The sequence below is a fragment of the Salvelinus alpinus genome, chromosome 2 (assembly GCF_045679555.1).
Source record: "Salvelinus alpinus chromosome 2, SLU_Salpinus.1, whole genome shotgun sequence".
Taxonomy (NCBI): domain Eukaryota; kingdom Metazoa; phylum Chordata; class Actinopteri; order Salmoniformes; family Salmonidae; genus Salvelinus; species Salvelinus alpinus.
This window is the reverse complement of record NC_092087.1, coordinates 90,971,461-90,988,489: the sequence shown is the minus strand read 5'-3', so window position 1 is coordinate 90,988,489 and position 17,029 is coordinate 90,971,461. Positions and strand designations below refer to the sequence as shown.

At 42.2% G+C, this 17,029-nt stretch overlaps 2 protein-coding genes across 6 annotated transcripts in view; both read right to left on the bottom strand.

The window, feature by feature from the left end:
* The window catches only part of LOC139568211 (CMRF35-like molecule 8), an 8,853-nt gene extending 7,847 nt beyond the window's left edge, over positions 1–1,006 (bottom strand). Inside the window, exons 1-2 of the mRNA XM_071389955.1 lie at positions 677–1,006; positions 28–348 (exon numbers count right to left, since the gene is read on the bottom strand). Coding sequence (XP_071246056.1) covers positions 28–208 — 181 coding nt within the window. The 5' untranslated portion in view covers positions 209–348; positions 677–1,006. The remainder of the gene's footprint in view (positions 1–27; positions 349–676) is intronic.
* Positions 1,007–7,438: 6,432 nt separating this feature from the next.
* LOC139568212 (CMRF35-like molecule 5) lies at positions 7,439–16,788 on the bottom strand. 5 transcript variants are annotated; one of them, XM_071389956.1, is made up of 6 exons: positions 16,541–16,788; positions 13,173–13,508; positions 12,876–12,983; positions 12,081–12,140; positions 7,829–7,936; positions 7,439–7,680 (listed from the first exon to the last, which is right to left on the bottom strand). In XM_071389956.1, the coding sequence occupies exons 1-6, from the start codon at positions 16,578–16,580 to the stop codon at positions 7,439–7,441; spliced, it is 894 nt and encodes a 297-aa protein (XP_071246057.1). In that variant the 5' UTR covers positions 16,581–16,788. The 5 variants fall into 5 exon arrangements, with proteins under 5 accessions (XP_071246057.1, XP_071246059.1, XP_071246058.1 ...); XM_071389958.1 differs by lacking the exon at positions 7,829–7,936; XM_071389957.1 differs by lacking the exon at positions 12,081–12,140.
* Between the last annotated feature and the right edge of the window lie 241 nt (positions 16,789–17,029).

Here is a 17,029-nt window from a genome sequence, read left to right as displayed (position 1 = left end):
AATACACTTGTAGAAATGGTCACTTACCAGTAACATGCAGTTGTACCTGTGTAATCAGTGAAATGTAACTAGCTACGACTCCACACCAGTAGGTCCCAGTATCATCTTCAGTCAGGTCCCTGATGGTCACTGTGGAGAATCTTTCACTTCTGTTGTCAGACACAGAGAAACGACCAGCTTCTGCAGTTGTCTGGTGAGAAGCGATCATATAAACACAAGTCTTGAAGTCATTGCTTTCCTTGCAGAAATACTTGGTTCTGTCCTCATGGTCCTCTGGATAGTTGCATCTGATGGTAGCTTCTCCTCCCAGATAGGCCGTCTCTGTGACTGACTTCTCACAGCAGTCATCTGTCAATAGGAACACACATCAAAACCTTAGTCTAATACTATAGACTGGCTTCTCACAGCAGTCACCTGTCAATAGCAACACACATCACAACCTTAGTCTAATACTATAGACTGACTTCTCACAGCAGTCATCTGTCAATAGGAACACACATCACAACATTAGTCTAATACTATAGACTGACTTCTCACAGCAGTCACCTGTCAATAGGAACACACATCACAACCTTAGTCTAATACTATAGACTGGCTTCATTGACTAGTGGTACTGATCATGTGATAACATATGTAGCTAAATTCATTTTATAAAGTTAAAGTAAAAGTCTCTCACCCTTCTTCACATCCAGCTCTACCTTGGTATAACTGTCACGTATAGTAGGTTTGTCCACTCCACACCAGTAGGTCCCTTCATCTTGTCTGGTCAGTTGTCTGATGATCACCTTGAAGTAGTTTCTTCCAGTGATGTCATACAGAGAGAATCTACCACTGTTTACCCAGGTGTTCTTCAATCCAGTTCTGATTTGATACTTACAACTCCAACTTGAACGATTCTCCCGACATAAATATTTGTCATGACTTCTGTCTAATATGTAATAATCACAGTCGATGATGACAGTTCCTCCAGAGTATCCTGTCACTTTGAAGGAGCTCAAACAACCTTTCAATCAGACAAGAGAAAATACCTCTTAGTTTAGTGTTTTGTAATACTAATCAAATAAAATCAAATCTACGTTTATTTTGTCACGTGGCCGAATACAACCGGTGTAGACCTTACAGTGAAATGCTTACTTACAAGCCCCTAACAAATTTAAGTAAAAAATAGGTATTAGGTAAACAATAGATAAGTAAAGAATTAAAATAAAACATCAAAATGACAGTGAAAATAACAGTGTGGAGGCTGTATACAGGTGGTACCGGTACAGAGACAGTGTGGAGGCTATATACAGGTGGTACCGGTACAGAGACAGTGTGGAGGCTATATACAGGTGGTACCGGTACAGAGACAGTGTGGAGGCTATATACAGGTGGTACCGGTACAGAGACAGTGTGGAGGCTATATACAGGTGGTACCGGTACAGAGACAGTGTGGAGGCTATATACAGGTGGTACCGGTACAGAGACAGTGTGGAGACTATATACAGGTGGTACCGGTACAGAGACAGTGTGGAGGCTGTATACAGGTGGTACCGGTACAGAGACAGTGTGGAGGCTATATACAGGTGGTACCGGTACAGAGACAGTGTGGAGGCTGTATACAGGTGGTACCGGTACAGAGACAGTGTGGAGGCTATATACAGGTGGTACCGGTACAGAGACAGTGTGGAGGCTGTATACAGGTGGTACCGGTACAGAGACAGTGTGGAGGCTATATACAGGTGGTACCGGTACAGAGACAGTGTGGAGGCTATATACAGGTGGTACCGGTACAGAGACAGTGTGGAGGCTATATACAGGTGGTACCGGTACAGAGACAGTGTGGAGGCTGTATACAGGTGGTACCGGTACAGAGACAGTGTGGAGGCTATATACAGGTGGTACCGGTACAGAGACAGTGTGGAGGCTATATACAGGTGGTACCGGTACAGAGACAGTGTGGAGGCTGTATACAGGTGGTACCGGTACAGAGACAGTGTGGAGGCTGTATACAGGTGGTACCGGTACAGAGACAGTGTGGAGGCTATATACAGGTGGTACCGGTACAGAGACAGTGTGCAGGGGCACCGGTTAGCCGGGCTAATTGAGGTAATATGTACATGTAGGTAGAGTTAAAGTGACTATGCATAGATGATAAATGTATTTACTGTTCGGATTCCTACACCAGTGGCATCCTCAAATTATACACACAGTACATACATACACACCGTAGTGTTTCCTTATCTGTAGTAGCAGCCTTTATAAGAAAACTAACTGGATGTTATTACATTGTTATAGACAGTTATAACAAGCTTATTACCTGTCATGAAGGAGAGGAGGATGACTATCAGCAGGATCCTCATCTTGTTGTGTTCCAGGTTGGTCCAGGTGTCTATAGGTCCTGATATAATGCTGTGTTCTCTCCAGGTTGGTCCAGGTGTCTATAGGTCCTGATATAATGCTGTGTTCTCTCCAGGTTGGTCCAGGTGTCTATAGGTCCTGATATAATGCTGTGTTCTCTCCAGGTTGGTCCAGGTGTCTATAGGTCCTGATATAATGCTGTGTTCTCTCCAGGTTGGTCCAGGTGTCTATAGGTCCTGATATAATGCTGTGTTCTCTCCAGGTTGGTCCAGGTGTCTATAGGTCCTGATATAATGCTGTGTTCTCTCCAGGTTGGTCCAGGTGTCTATTGGTCCTGATATAGTACTGTGTGTCCAAGTCTACAACTCTCTCTGTTCTCTCTCTACTTATAGGAACTTAAATACAAACTTAATGTACTTCATGTACTCTCTCTCTCTCTCTCTCTCTGCCCCTCCCTCTCTCTAACTCACTCTTTGCACTCTCGTACAACTATGTACTTCCCTATTTCTGCATCTCTCTCTCTCTCTACTAGTTCAAACCCTCCTACCAAATGTTATTTCTGACAGCCCCTCCCTCTTCCTCCTTAACCAATCACATCTATGTTCCTACATCACACAGTAGAGAGAGAGAGAGGGAGGGTGAGAGAAAGAGAGACAGAGTCCTCTATGGATCATAGCACAGAAACACATTCAAACACTCTCATTCAGACTGGAGGCTGTCTACAGAGGAGAGAAACAGAGTTATTCTGCCACTGGAGACTGTCTACAGAGGAGAGAAACAGAGTTATTCTGCCACTGGAGACTGTCTACAGAGGAGAGAAACAGAGTTATTCTGCCACTGGAGACTGTCTACAGAGGAGAGAAACAGAGTTATTCTGTCACTGGAGGCTGTCTACAGAGGAGAGAAACAGAGTTATTCTGCCACTGGAGGCGTCTACAGAGGAGAGAAACAGAGTTATTCTGCCACTGGAGACTGTCTACAGAGGAGAGAAACAGAGTTATTCTGCCACTGGAGGGCAGTCTCCCTCCATCTCTCTCTCCCTCCAGCTCTCTCTCCCTCCATCTTTCCCTCAATCTCAGCTCTGTGCGTCTAATGACATTGGTACATGCTGATGAGACAGGTACAGAGTGACAGGTACTGAGTTTACTGACAGCACCAGTGGAGGCTGGTGAGGGGAGGACTACTTATAGTAATGGCTAGAATGGAACGTATCAAATACATAAATATATTGGTGCTTTATTGATAAATACACATAGTCTCATTTCCCAGTTGTCATGACTGTCCTGTGAGGATCAGACTGATGGGGGGTGACAGTAACCAGGCCTCTCTCTCTCCAACAGAGAGGAGAGGGGGAGCTGTTGATTCGTCACCTTCACACCCTGCTGTAAATCTCTGGAGGGGGACACTTTGTCTCTCTACCCTTTAGTATTGGGATTGGAATGTCTTTTGTCTAGAGAGACTTTTGCCCAAAACTCTAACTTTGGAACACTATTTCTAACATCCGAATGTAGAATGTAGATTGTAGAATGTACATGTCAAGTTTCCATCCAATAGACACTGTAAAATGAAGATAATATTTTTGTTAAGAATTTGATTCAAATTTTCTAACGAGTACATAGTTTTGATGATACATTGCCCAGTAAGTAGCCACGCCCGAGGGACCTCAGAGAGCGTTTCAGCATGATGGTAACACCCCATTTTTACTAGAGTGTATAAAGGATTGCCTAAGAATTAACATATCAGACCAGAACATTTCTGTGTTGCTGCTGGCGTGTAAAGTGGTCAGGAGCTGAACACTGAAAAATCAACCTTTAGACCAGAAAGATGTGAGACCATGGAAACGGTTAGAACTTAACCTCAACACGAGGTGAAGAAGATAAACTCACCTTCCTTTAGACCACAGAGACGAAGAGCTGCAGCTCATGTCCATCTTGGTCCGAATCCTGAGTGCCAACACGAGGAGGAAGAGGCGAGAAGCTCACCTCAGACAATCACTGGTACAGCTGATTAGCTGTCTTAAGTCAGATATCGAGGAAAACGAATCTAAAGGACTATCTTGCTATGCTCATCACCAACGCGCATCACTGTTGACATGGCTGGTTATCTTCCAGAGTGAACAACAGTAGAAGACGGGAAAGGGAAACCCCTTTCGGACAATCAGAGCCAAACAGCTGGAAGGTCAACAACTTTCCGAAAAGGCTCCGACCAAGATAAACGAAGAACAGCATTCAACACGTAAATACATTCATTATTTCTTATACCGAACGGGCGGTGGTTCGTGTGCAAAGAATGCGATTAATGGGAGAATAGTTATGGAATGTGACCATGATAAGTGTCCATTTCAAGCCGTCATATCTTGTTAGTCCACTAGGGACTTTTGTCTCATGCAAGTATGTGTGTGTTCTGTTATTATTTAGTTAGTTAGTAAATAAATGATTCAACCAAATTGTATAGTACTGAATAATGATCAAGGTTGGGGTTCTTGCAGATCCAAGAGGGTTACGACTGTTCAGAATGAGACTGATATGAGTTAATGATTAATAAGTGACTGTTCAGAAAGATAATTGATATGAGGTAATAATTAATAAGTGACTGTTCAGATGAGAATTGATATGGGTTAATAATTCATAAGTGACTGTTCAGAATGAGACTGATATGAGGTAATAATTAATAAGTGACTGTTCAGAATGAGAATTGATATGAGGTAATAATTAATAAGTGACTGTTCAGAATGAGACTGATATGAGGTAATAATTAATAAGTGACTGTTCAGAATGAGAATTGATATGAGGTAATAATTAATAAGTGACTGTTCAGAATGAGACTGATATGAGGTAATAATTAATAAGTGACTGTTCAGAATGAGAATTGATATGAGGTAATAATTAATAAGTGACTGTTCAGAATGAGACTGATATGAGGTAATAATTAATAAGTGACTGTTCAGAATGAGAATTGATATGAGGTAATAATTAATAAGTGACTGTTCAGAATGAGACTGATATGAGGTAATAATTAATAAGTGACTGTTCATAATGAGACTGATATGAGGTAATAATTAATAAGTGACTGTTCAGAAAGAGAATTGATATGAGGTAATGATTAATAAGTGACTGTTCAGAATGAGACTGATATGAGGTAATAATTAATAAGTGACTGTTCAGAATGAGACTGATATCAGGTAATAATTAATAAGTGACTGTTCAGAATGAGACTGATATGAGGTAATAATTAATAAGTGACTGTTCAGAAGAGAATTGATATGAGTTAATAATTAATAAGTGACTGTTCAGAATGAGAATTGATATGAGGTAATAATTAATAAGTGACTGTTCAGAATGAGACTGATATGAGGTAATAATTAATAAGTGACTGTTCAGAATGAGACTGATATGAGGTAATAATTAATAAGTGACTGTTCAGAATGAGACTGATATCAGGTAATAATTAATAAGTGAATGTTCAGAATGAGACTGATATGAGGTAATAATTAATAAGTGACTGTTCAGAATGAGACTGATATCAGGTAATAATTAATAAGTGACTGTTCAGAATGAGACTGATATGAGGTAATAATTAATAAGTGACTGTTCAGAAGAGAATTGATATGAGTTAATAATTAATAAGTGACTGTTCAGAATGAGACTGATATGAGGTAATAATTAATAAGTGACTGTTCAGAATGAGACTGATATGAGGTAATAATTAATAAGTGACTGTTCAGAAAGAGAATTGATATGAGGTAATAATTAATAAGTGACTGTTCAGAATGAGACTGATATGAGGTAATAATTAATAAGTGACTGTTATTGATATATATCTTATATAGCTTCTACAGTTTAATTTGGGAGATGATAACTCATTAAACAACTTATTCCGTGGTGCCCCAAATCTTAATGAGTTAATTGTTTCATGATTAATTTAATTGGGTAACAATTAAACAAAGAAAGTCAAGTCACGACAGTCAAGTGGAGTAAAAAACTGTAGTATAGTGGAGACAGGCTTGATCTCTGGGGAAGTTGACAGTAGCATAGTGGAAACAGGCTGGATCTCTGGGGAAGTTGACAGTAGCATAGTGGAGACAGGCTGGATCTCTGGGGAAGTTGACAATAGTATAGTGGAGACAGGCTGGATCTCTGGGGAAGTTGACAGTAGCATAGTGGAGACAAGCTGGATCTCTGGGGAAGTTGACAGTTGCATAGTGGAGACAGGCTGGATCTCTGGGGAAGTTGACAGTAGCATAGTGGAGACAGGCTGGATATCTGGGGAAGTTGACAGTAGCATAGTGGAGACAGGCTGGATCTCTGGGGAAGTTGACAGTAGCATAGTGGAGACAGGCTGGATCTCTGGGGAAGTTGACAGTAGCATAGTGGAGACAGGCTGGATCTCTGGGGAAGTTGACAGTAGCATAGTGGAGACAGGCTGGATCTCTGGGGAAGTTGACAGTAGTATAGTGGAGACAGGCTGGATCTCTGGGGAAGTTGACAGTAGTATAGTGGAGTCAGGCTGGATCTCTGGGGAAGTTGACAGTAGCATAGTGGAGACAGGCTGGATCTCTGATGAAGTGACAGTAGCATAGTGGAGACAGGCTGGATCTCTGGGGAAGTTGACAGTAGTATAGTGGAGACAGGCTGGATCTCTGGGGAAGTTGACAGTAGCATAGTGGAGACAGGCTGGATCTCTGGGGAAGTTGACAGTAGTATAGTGGAGACAGGCTGATCTCTGGGGAAGTTGACAGTAGCACAGTGGAGACAGGCTGGATTTCTGTGGAAGTTGACAGTAGCATAGCGGAGACAGGCTGATCTCTGGGGAAGTTGACAGTAGCACAGTGGAGACAGGCTGGATCTCTGGGGAAGTTGACAGTAGCATAGTGGAGACAGGCTGGATCTCTGGGGAAGTTGACAGTAGTATATTGGAGACAGGCTGGATCTCTGGGGATGTTGACAGTAGCATAGTGGAGACAGGCTGGATCTCAGGGGAAGTTGACAGTAGCATAGTGGAGACAGGCTGGATCTCAGGGGAAGTTGACAGTAGTATATTGGAGACAGGCTGGATCTCTGGGGATGTTGACAGTAGCATAGTGGAGACAGGCTGGATCTCAGGGGAAGTTGACAGTAGCAGACGTCACACTGTCTGGAGCCTCTCCACTTCCAACATTGGAGTAGATGTCATCTGGACGAGGATTGGTTGCCTTGGCATAGATGGTGGTGACATCAGAGGCTGTATCTGGGTTATGATTGGTTCCTGTGGCATAGATGGGGTTGGTGATGGTTCCTGTGTCTGGATCTTGGTTGGTTGTCATGGAGTCAGACACCAACAGTCTGGCAGAGTGTTTAGATGCTGAAGAGGAAAACAAACAGATTATTTATTGTTGATAATTATTTAGTTATGTTTTGTTATTAAATTTTTATAGTTATAAAACCTTTACAAATGTTTTGACATATTTGTTAAATCTTTAAATAATGATTGTGTGTAATAACTAGTGTACCTGTTGGTCTCCTGTCTCTGTCTCTCCTCTGTCTAAAGAACATGAACAGCAGCAGACCCAGCAGTAATAGAACAACACCCAGACCAACACCAGAGAACATCACATCACCTAGAACACCCAGAACAACACCAGAGAACATCACATCACCTAGAACACCCAGAACAACACCAGAAAACATCACATCACCTAGAACACCCAGACCAACACCAGAGAACATCACATCACCTAGAACACCCAGACAACACCAGAGAACATCACATCACCTAGAACACCCAGAACAACACCAGAGAACATCACATCACCTAGAACACCCAGACCAACACCAGAGAACATCACATCACCTAGAACACCCAGACCAACACCAGAGAACATCACATCACCTAGAACACCCAGACCAACACCAGAGAACATCACATCACCTAGAACACCCAGAGACAGTACTCAGGCATAATGTTACAGTGATGGTACATTTAGCTAGTCTCTACTGTACTGTACTTCTGTGTTTCTTCATTTCAGAGGGAGGGAGGAGGGAAGACAACATCAGACAGAGAAACAGGTGGTGTTGAGGAGAGCAGAACATAGAGAGGAATTGTTAATGAGGTATCAATAGTCACAGTCAGATTATTTAATCTAATATGAAGTATCAGGCAAAGTCAATGTGTTTTTATTGTGGTTCGATGTTATGTCGACCGCATTATCTACCAAGGGAATTCTCTTCAATCATAATCACAGCCGTATATATTCCCCCCCAAGCAGACACATCGATGGCCCTGAACGAACTTTATCTGACTCTTTGTAAACTGGAAACCACACACCCTGAGGCTGCATTCATCGTAGCTGGGGATTTTATCAAGGCTAATCTAAAAACAAAACTCCCTAAATTCTATCAGCATATCGATTGTGCTACCAGGGCTGGAAAAACCCTAGATCATTGTTATACTAATTTCCGCGACGCATATAAGGCCCTCCCCCGCCCCCCTTTCGGAAAAGCTGACCACGACTCCATTTTGTTGATTCCAGCCTACAAACAGAAACTAAAACAACAAGCTCCCGCGCTCAGGTCTGTTCAACGCTGGTCCGACAAATCTGAATCCACGCTTCAAGACTGCTTCGATCACGCGGATTGGAATATGTTCCGCATTGCGTCCAACAACAATATTGACGAATATGCTGATTCGGTGAGCGAGTTCATTAGGAAGTGCATTGACGATGTCGTACCCACAGCAACGATTAAAACATTCCCAAACCAGAAACCGTGGATTGACGGCAGCATTCGCGTGAAACTGAAAGCGCGAACCACTGCTTTTAACCAGGGCAAGGTGACCGGAAGCATGACCGAATACAAACAGTGTAGCTATTCTCTCCGCAAGGCAATCAAACAGGCTAAGTCCCAGTACAGAGACAAAATCGAGTCGCAATTCAACAGCTCAGACACAAGAGGTATGTGGCAGGGTCTACAGTCAATCACGGATTACAAAAAGAAAACCAGCCCCGTCGCGGACCAGGATGTCTTGCTCCCAGACAGGCTAAACAACTTTTTTGCCCGCTTTGAGGACAATACAGTGCCACTGACACGGCCCCCTACCAAAACCTGCGGGCTCTCCTTCACTGCAGCCGAGGTGAGTAAAACATTTAAACGTGTTATCATCCAGAAGGCGAGGTCAGTACAGGTGCATCAAAGCAGGGACCGAGAGACTGAAAAACAGCTTCTATCTCAAGGCCATCAGACTGTTAAACAGCCACCACTAACATTTAGCGGCCGCTGCCAACATACTGACTCAACTCCAGCCACTTTAAAAATGGGAATTGATGGAAATTATGTAAAAATGTACCACTAGCCACTTTAAACAATGCCACTTAATATAATGTTTACATACCCTACATTACCCATCTCATATGTATATACTGTACTCTATATCATCTACTGCATCTTGCCATCTTTATGTAATACATGTACCACTAGCCACTTTAAACTATGCCACTTTATGTTTACATACCCTACAGTACTCATCTCATATGTATATACCGTACTCTATACCATCTACTGCATCTTGCCATGCCGTTCTGTACCACCACTCATTCATATATCTTTATGTACATATTCTTTATCCCTTTACACTTGTGTGTGTGTATAAGGTAGTAGTTGTGGAATTGTTAGGTTAGATTACTTGTTGGTTATTACTGCATTGTCGGAACTAGAAGCACAAGCATTTCGCTACACTCGCATTAACATCTGCTAACCATGTGTATGTGACTAATAAAATTTGATTTGATTTGATTTGATTTATTCAATGTCTAGAGGTGGAAGATGTAATGACTAGTTTATACCACAAGGTGGTGTGTCTATAGATTCATAGTTGTAGTTTATGAGGGAACGGAGCTTGGTAGTCGTAGTCCATGTTACATTATGGTGCCTGGTAGTTGTAGTCTAGGTTACAGTATGGTGCTTGGTAGATGTAGTCCATGTTACAGTATGGTGCTTGGTAGTTGTAGTCCATGTTACAGTATGGTGCTTGGTAGTTGTAGTCCATGTTACAGTATGGTGCTTGGTAGTTGTAGTCCATGTTACAGTATGGTGCCTGGTAGTTGTAGTCTAGGTTACAGTATGGTGCTTGGTAGTTGTAGTCCATGTTACAGTATGGTGCTTGGTAGTTGTAGTCCATGTTACAGTATGGTGCTTGGTAGTTGTAGTCCATGTTACAGTATGGTGCTTGGTAGTCGTATTCCATGTTACAGTATGGTGCTTGGTAGTCGTAGTCCATGTTACAGTATGGTGCTTGGTAGTTGTAGTCCATGTTACAGTATGGTGCTTGGTAGTTGTAGTCCATGTTACAGTATGGTGCTTGGTAGTTGTAGTCCATGTTACAGTATGGTGCCTGGTAGTCGTAGTCCATGTTACAGTATGGTGCTTGGTAGTTGTAGTCCATGTTACAGTATGGTACTTGGTAGTTGTAGTCCATGTTACAGTATGGTACTTGGTAGTTTTAGTCCATGTTATAGTATGGTGCTTGGTAGTCGTAGTCCATGTTACAGTATGGTACTTGGTAGTCGTAGTCCATGTTACAGTGTGGTGCTTGGTAGTTGTAGTCCATGTTACAGTATGGTACTTGGTAGTTGTAGTCCATGTTACAGTATGGTACTTGGTAGTTGTAGTCCATGTTACAGTATGGTACTTGGTAGTTTTAGTCCATGTTATAGTATGGTGCTTGGTAGCCGTAGTCCATGTTACAGTATGGTGCTTGGTAGTTGTAGTTCATTTTACAGTATGGTGTTTGGTAGTTGTAGTTCAATTAACAGTATGGTGTTTGGTAGTTGTAGTTTATCTCTAAGTGTCATGTGGTGCCGAGGGTTCATTATGTTACCATGGTGAAGCTGTTGTTACCTTGTGTTCTAGTCATGTCTGTGGTGGTGATGCTGTTGTTACCTTGTGTTCTAGTCATGTCTGTGGTGGTGGTGATGTTGTTACATTGTGTTCTAGTCATGTCTGTGCTGGTGGTGATGTTGTTACCTTGTGTTCTAGTCATGTCTGTGGTGGTGATGCTGTTGTTACCTTGTGTTCTAGTCATGTCTGTGGTGGTGATGCTGTTGTTACCTTGTGTTCTAGTCATGTCTGTGGTGGTGGTGATGTTGTTACCTTGTGTTCTAGTCATGTCTGTGGTGGTGATGCTGTTGTTACCTTGTGTTCTAGTCATGTCTGTGGTGGTGATGCTGTTGTTACCTTGTGTTCTAGTCATGTCTGTGGTGGTATTGTTGTTACCTTGTGTTCTAGTCATGTCTGTGGTGGTGATGTTGTTGTTACCTTGTGTTCTAGTCATGTCTGTGGTGGTGATGCTGTTGTTACCTTGTGTTCTAGTCATGTCTGTGGTGGTATTGTTGTTACCTTGTGTTCTAGTCATGTCTGTGGTGGTGATGCTGTTGTTACCTTGTGTTCTAGTCATGTCTGTGGTGGTGATGCTGTTGTTACCTTGTGTTCTAGTCATGTCTGTGGTGGTGATGCTGTTGTTACCTTGTGTTCTAGTCATGTCTGTGGTGGTGATGTTGTTGTTACCTTGTGTTCTAGTCATGTCTGTGGTGGTATTGTTGTTACCTTGTGTTGTAGTCATGTCTGTGGTGGTGATGCTGTTGTTACCTTGTGTTCTAGTCATGTCTGTAGTGGTGGTATTGTTGTTACCTTGTGTTCTAGTCATGTCTGTGGTGGTGGTGATGTTGTTACCTTGTGTTCTAGTCATGTCTGTGGTGGTGATGTTGTTACCTTGTGTTCTAGTCATGTCTGTGGGTGGTGATGTTGTTCCTACTGTTCCATTGGTCCTAACTGTTGGAACATAATGTGTCAAATATGTAAGGTGAAAGCCCTCCAACAATGAATGAATGAATGAATGAATGAATGAATGAATGAATGAGAGAGAGAGAGAGAGAGAGAGAGAGAGAGAGAGAGAGAGAATGCGCCAGCGTACTTGTTAACGTGTGTGGTTTGGGGTTTGTGTTTCTGAGACTGAAAGTAGTACCCACTCTGTGTGTTTCAGAGGAAGTGGTGTGAACCTTGACCTACAATGACTGTAAATACTAGTCTTTCAATACAGCACCTCTCTGAGTAGTTACAATACTAAAGATAATGACTATAAATACTAGTCTTTCAATACAGAACCTCTCTGAGTACAGTTACAATACTAAAGATAATGACTATAACTAATAGTCTCTAATACAGAACCTCTCTGAGTAGTTACAATACTAAAGATAATGACTGAACAGGTTATAGGGACTAAATAACATGGATTAATATCAGTGACTGGGGGAGAGGGAGTTGTGAGAGGGGGAGAGGAGAGAGTGGAGATGAGGAGATGCGATGGGGGGAGAGGAGAAGAGGAGATGTGAGAGAGAGAGATGTGAGGGGGAGAGGAGGAGATGTGAGGGGGAGAAAAAAAGGAGGACAGAAAGACAGAGAGAAAGATAACAGAGGAGGGACAGAGATAGATGGAGAGAGAGAGAGATGTAGGCCTACAGATAAGTGTGTAGGCTATCGAGAGCAGGTCTACTGAGGGTAATATACCTGCTGTGGAGTTTGAGGAGTCAGTTGTCATGGGGATGTTTGTTGATGGGTGTGTCGTGGAGAGGAGAGGTATGGAGGTGACGGAGCCAGGGTTGGGAGGAACAGGAGCTGTAGAGAGAGATAGAGAGATAGAGAGTCATGGAGAGAGAGAGTGAGAAAAAGAGAGAGAACGAAAGAGAAAGAGAGAGAGAGAGAGTGAGGGAGAGAGACAGAGATATAATGCATCAACACAAATATATAATGTGTAAAATATAATCCTCCACATAAACACACTGATAGAAGGTCTTAGACACCAACCTCTGTCCACAGTCAGCCTGAATTCAGTCTTGTTATACCACCACCATGTGTTGATTTCACACCAGTAGGTCCCTGAATCCTCCAGGATCAGGTTAGTGATGGTCACAGTGAAGACTCTTCTCTCTGTGTCGTCAAACAGAGAGAATCTCCCTTCATGAGTCCACGCTGGGTGCTGATGCGTTTGGGTTTTGATCACGTCAACCCGGTAGGCCCAGATCCCTTTAGAGAGGTACTTCTGGTTTGTCTCAAACCCCCGGTCATACGGACACTGAATGCTAGAATGTCCTCCTTCTGTCCCTCTCTTTGTGATCACTGCTGACATCACACAGCTCACAGCTATGAAACAACCACAGAAACACATTCACATCATCTCTACAATAACAGTTGTCATAGTCACCATGTTTCACAGACAGTCAGGTGAGGGAGATAGTTGAGTGACAGGTAGAGAATGTTTAATAATCTGGGACTGAGTGATACAGTACATTTACAGTGGGGAGAACAAGTATTTGATACACTGACAATTTTGCAGGTTTTCCTACTTACAAAGCATGTAGAGGTCTGTAATTTTTATCATAGGTACACTTCAACTGTGAGAGAAGGAATCTAAAACAAAAATCCAGAAAATCACATTGTATGATTTTTAAGTAATTAATTAGCATTTTATTGCATGACATAAGTATTTGATACATCAGAAAAGCAGAACTGAATATTTGGTACAGAAACCTTAGTTTGCAATTACAGAGATCATACGTTTCCTGTAGTTCTTGACCAGGTTTGCACACACTGCAGCAGGGATTTTGGCCCACTCCTCCATACAGACCTTCTCCAGATCCTTCAGGTTTCGGGGCTGTCGCTGGGCAATACGGACTTTCGGCTCCCTCCAAAGATTTTCTATTGGGTTCAGGTCTGGAGACTGGCTAGGCCACTCCAGGACCTTGAGATGCTTCTTACGGAGCCACTCCTTAGTTGCCCTGGCTGTGTGTTTCGGGTCGTTGTCATGCTGGAAGACCCAGCCACGACCCATCTTCAATGCTCTTACTGAGGGAAGGAGGTTGTTGGTCAAGATCTCGCGATACATGGCCCCATCCATCCTCCCCTCAATACGGTGCAGTCGTCCTGTCCCCTTTGCAGAAAAGCATCCCCAAAGAATGATGTTTCCACCTCCATGCTTCACGGTTGGGATGGTGTTCTTGGGGTTGTACTCATCCTTCTATTCCTCCAAACACGGCGAGTGGAGTTTAGAGCAAAAAGCTCTATTTTTGTCTCATCAGACCACATGACCTTCTCCCATTCCTCCTCTGGATCATCCAGATGGTCATTGGCAAACTTCAGACGGGCCTGGACATGCGCTGGCTTGAGCAGGGGGACCTTGCGTGCGCTGCAGGATTTTAATCCATGACGGCGTAGTGTGTTACTAATGGTTTTCTTTGAGACTGTGGTCCCAGCTCTCTTCAGGTCATTGACCAGGTCCTGCCGTGTAGTTCTGGGCTGATCCCTCACATTCCTCATGATCATTGATGCCCCACGAGGTGAGATCTTGCATGGAGCCCCAGACCGAGGGTGATTGACCGTCATCTTGAACTTCTTCCATTTTCTAATAATTGTGCCAACAGTTGTTGCCTTCTCACCAAGCTGCTTGGCTATTGTCCTGTAGCCCATCCCAGCCTTGTACAGGTCTACAATTTATCCCTGATGTCCTTACACAGCTCTCTGGTCTTGGCCATTGTGGAGAAGTTGGAGTCTGTTTGATTGAGTGTGTGGACAGGTGTCTTTTATACAGGTAACGAGTTCAAACAGGTGCAGTTAATACAGGTAATGAGTGGAGAACAGGAGGGCTTCTTAAAGAAAAACTAACAGGTCTGTGAGAGCCGGAATTCTTACTGGTTGGTAGGTGATCAAATACTTATGTCATGCAATAAAATGCAAATTAATTACTTAAAAATCATACAATGTGATTTTCTGGATTTTTGTTTTAGATTCCGTCTCTCACAGTTGAAGTGTACCTATGATAAAAATGACAGACCTCTACATGCTTTGTAAGTAGGAAAACCTGCAAAATCGGCAGTGTATCAAATACTTGTTCTCCCCACTGTATGTGTTCAGGACTACAGGAATACAGTAAAACAGTGTTGAAGGATAAAGTAAAGTACAGTATTGATCACTGTAGCGTACAATCATACATGCCAAGAATTGAGTGCTGTGTTCAGTGAGTAACACAGTTCAATATGGGGTGTGTATTAATGTATTGAGGTCTGACAGTAACAGTTCAATATGGGGTGTGTATTAATGTATTGAGGTCTGATAGTAACAGTTCAATATGGGGTGTGTATTAATGTATTGAGGTCTGATAGTAACAGTTCAATATGGGGTGTGTATTAATGTATTGAGGTCTGATAGTAACAGTTCAATATGGGGTGTGTATTAATGTATTGAGGTCTGACAGTAACAGTTCAATATGGGGTGTGTATTAATGTATTGAGGTCTGATAGTAACAGTTCAATATGGGGTGTGTATTAATGTATTGAGGTCTGATAGTAACAGTTCAATATGGGGTGTGTATTAATGTATTGAGGTCTGATAGTAACAGTTCAATATGGGGTGTGTATTAATGTATTGAGGTCTGATAGTAACAGTTCAATATGGGGTGTGTATTAATGTATTGAGGTCTGATAGTAACAGTTCAATATGGGGTGTGTATTAATGTATTGAGGTCTGATAGTAACAGTTCAATATGGGGTGTGTATTAATGTATTGAGGTCTGACAGTAACAGTTCAATATGGGGTGTGTATTAATGTATTGAGGTCTGATAGTAACAGTTCAATATGGGGTGTGAATTAATGTATTGAGGTCTAACAGTAACAGTTCAATATGGGGTGTGTATTAATGTATTGAGGTCTGATAGTAACAGTTCAATATGGGGTGTGTATTAATGTATTGAGGTCTGATAGTAACAGTTCAATATGGGGTGTGTATTAATGTATTGAGGTCTGATAGTAACAGTTCAATATGGGGTGTGTATTAATGTATTGAGGTCTGATAGTAACAGTTCAATATGGGGTGTATTAATGTATTGAGGTCTGATAGTAACAGTTCAATATGGGGTGTGTATTAATGTATTGAGGTCTGATAGTAACAGTTCAATATGGGGTGTGTATTAATGTATTGAGGTCTGATAGTAACAGTTCAATATGGGGTGTGTATTAATGTATTGAGGTCTGATAGTAACAGTTCAATATGGGGTGTGTATTAATGTATTGAGGTCTGATAGTAACAGTTCAATATGGGGTGTGTATTAATGTATTGAGGTCTGATAGTAACAATTCAACATGGAGTGTGTATTAATCTAATATATTCTAATAGTACTCACCACAGAGGAGGCTGATGTTGACAGACACCAGATTCCTCATTCTTCTCTCTGGCTTCCCTCCTATGTTGTACAAATTATACTGTACTCCACTGACTCAGACTCTCTCCCAGTCCCTCCTAGTAGCTATGAACACAACTGTAACCATGTTTAAGAGTTCTGGTAGCTGTTTAGTCCAGAAACACACTCCCCAAACCACACACGTAAACAAGTACGCAGGCGCATTCTCTCTCTCTCTCTCTCTCTCTCTCTCTCTCTCTCTCTCCTCTCTCTCTCTCTCTCTCTCGTCAGTTCCTCTTTCTCTACTGTATGTTGATATCTGGGGTTTTCTTTCATGTCAGTGTGTGTGTCAGTTTTCTTTAGACACACTTATATTTGGGTGTTTGTTTGAATAAATATACATGAATATGGACACTTGGTTAAGTTTAAATTTACCTTAATTTATACAATGAGTGGGTATAATCCTTGACGCTGATTGGTTTAAACCTCATT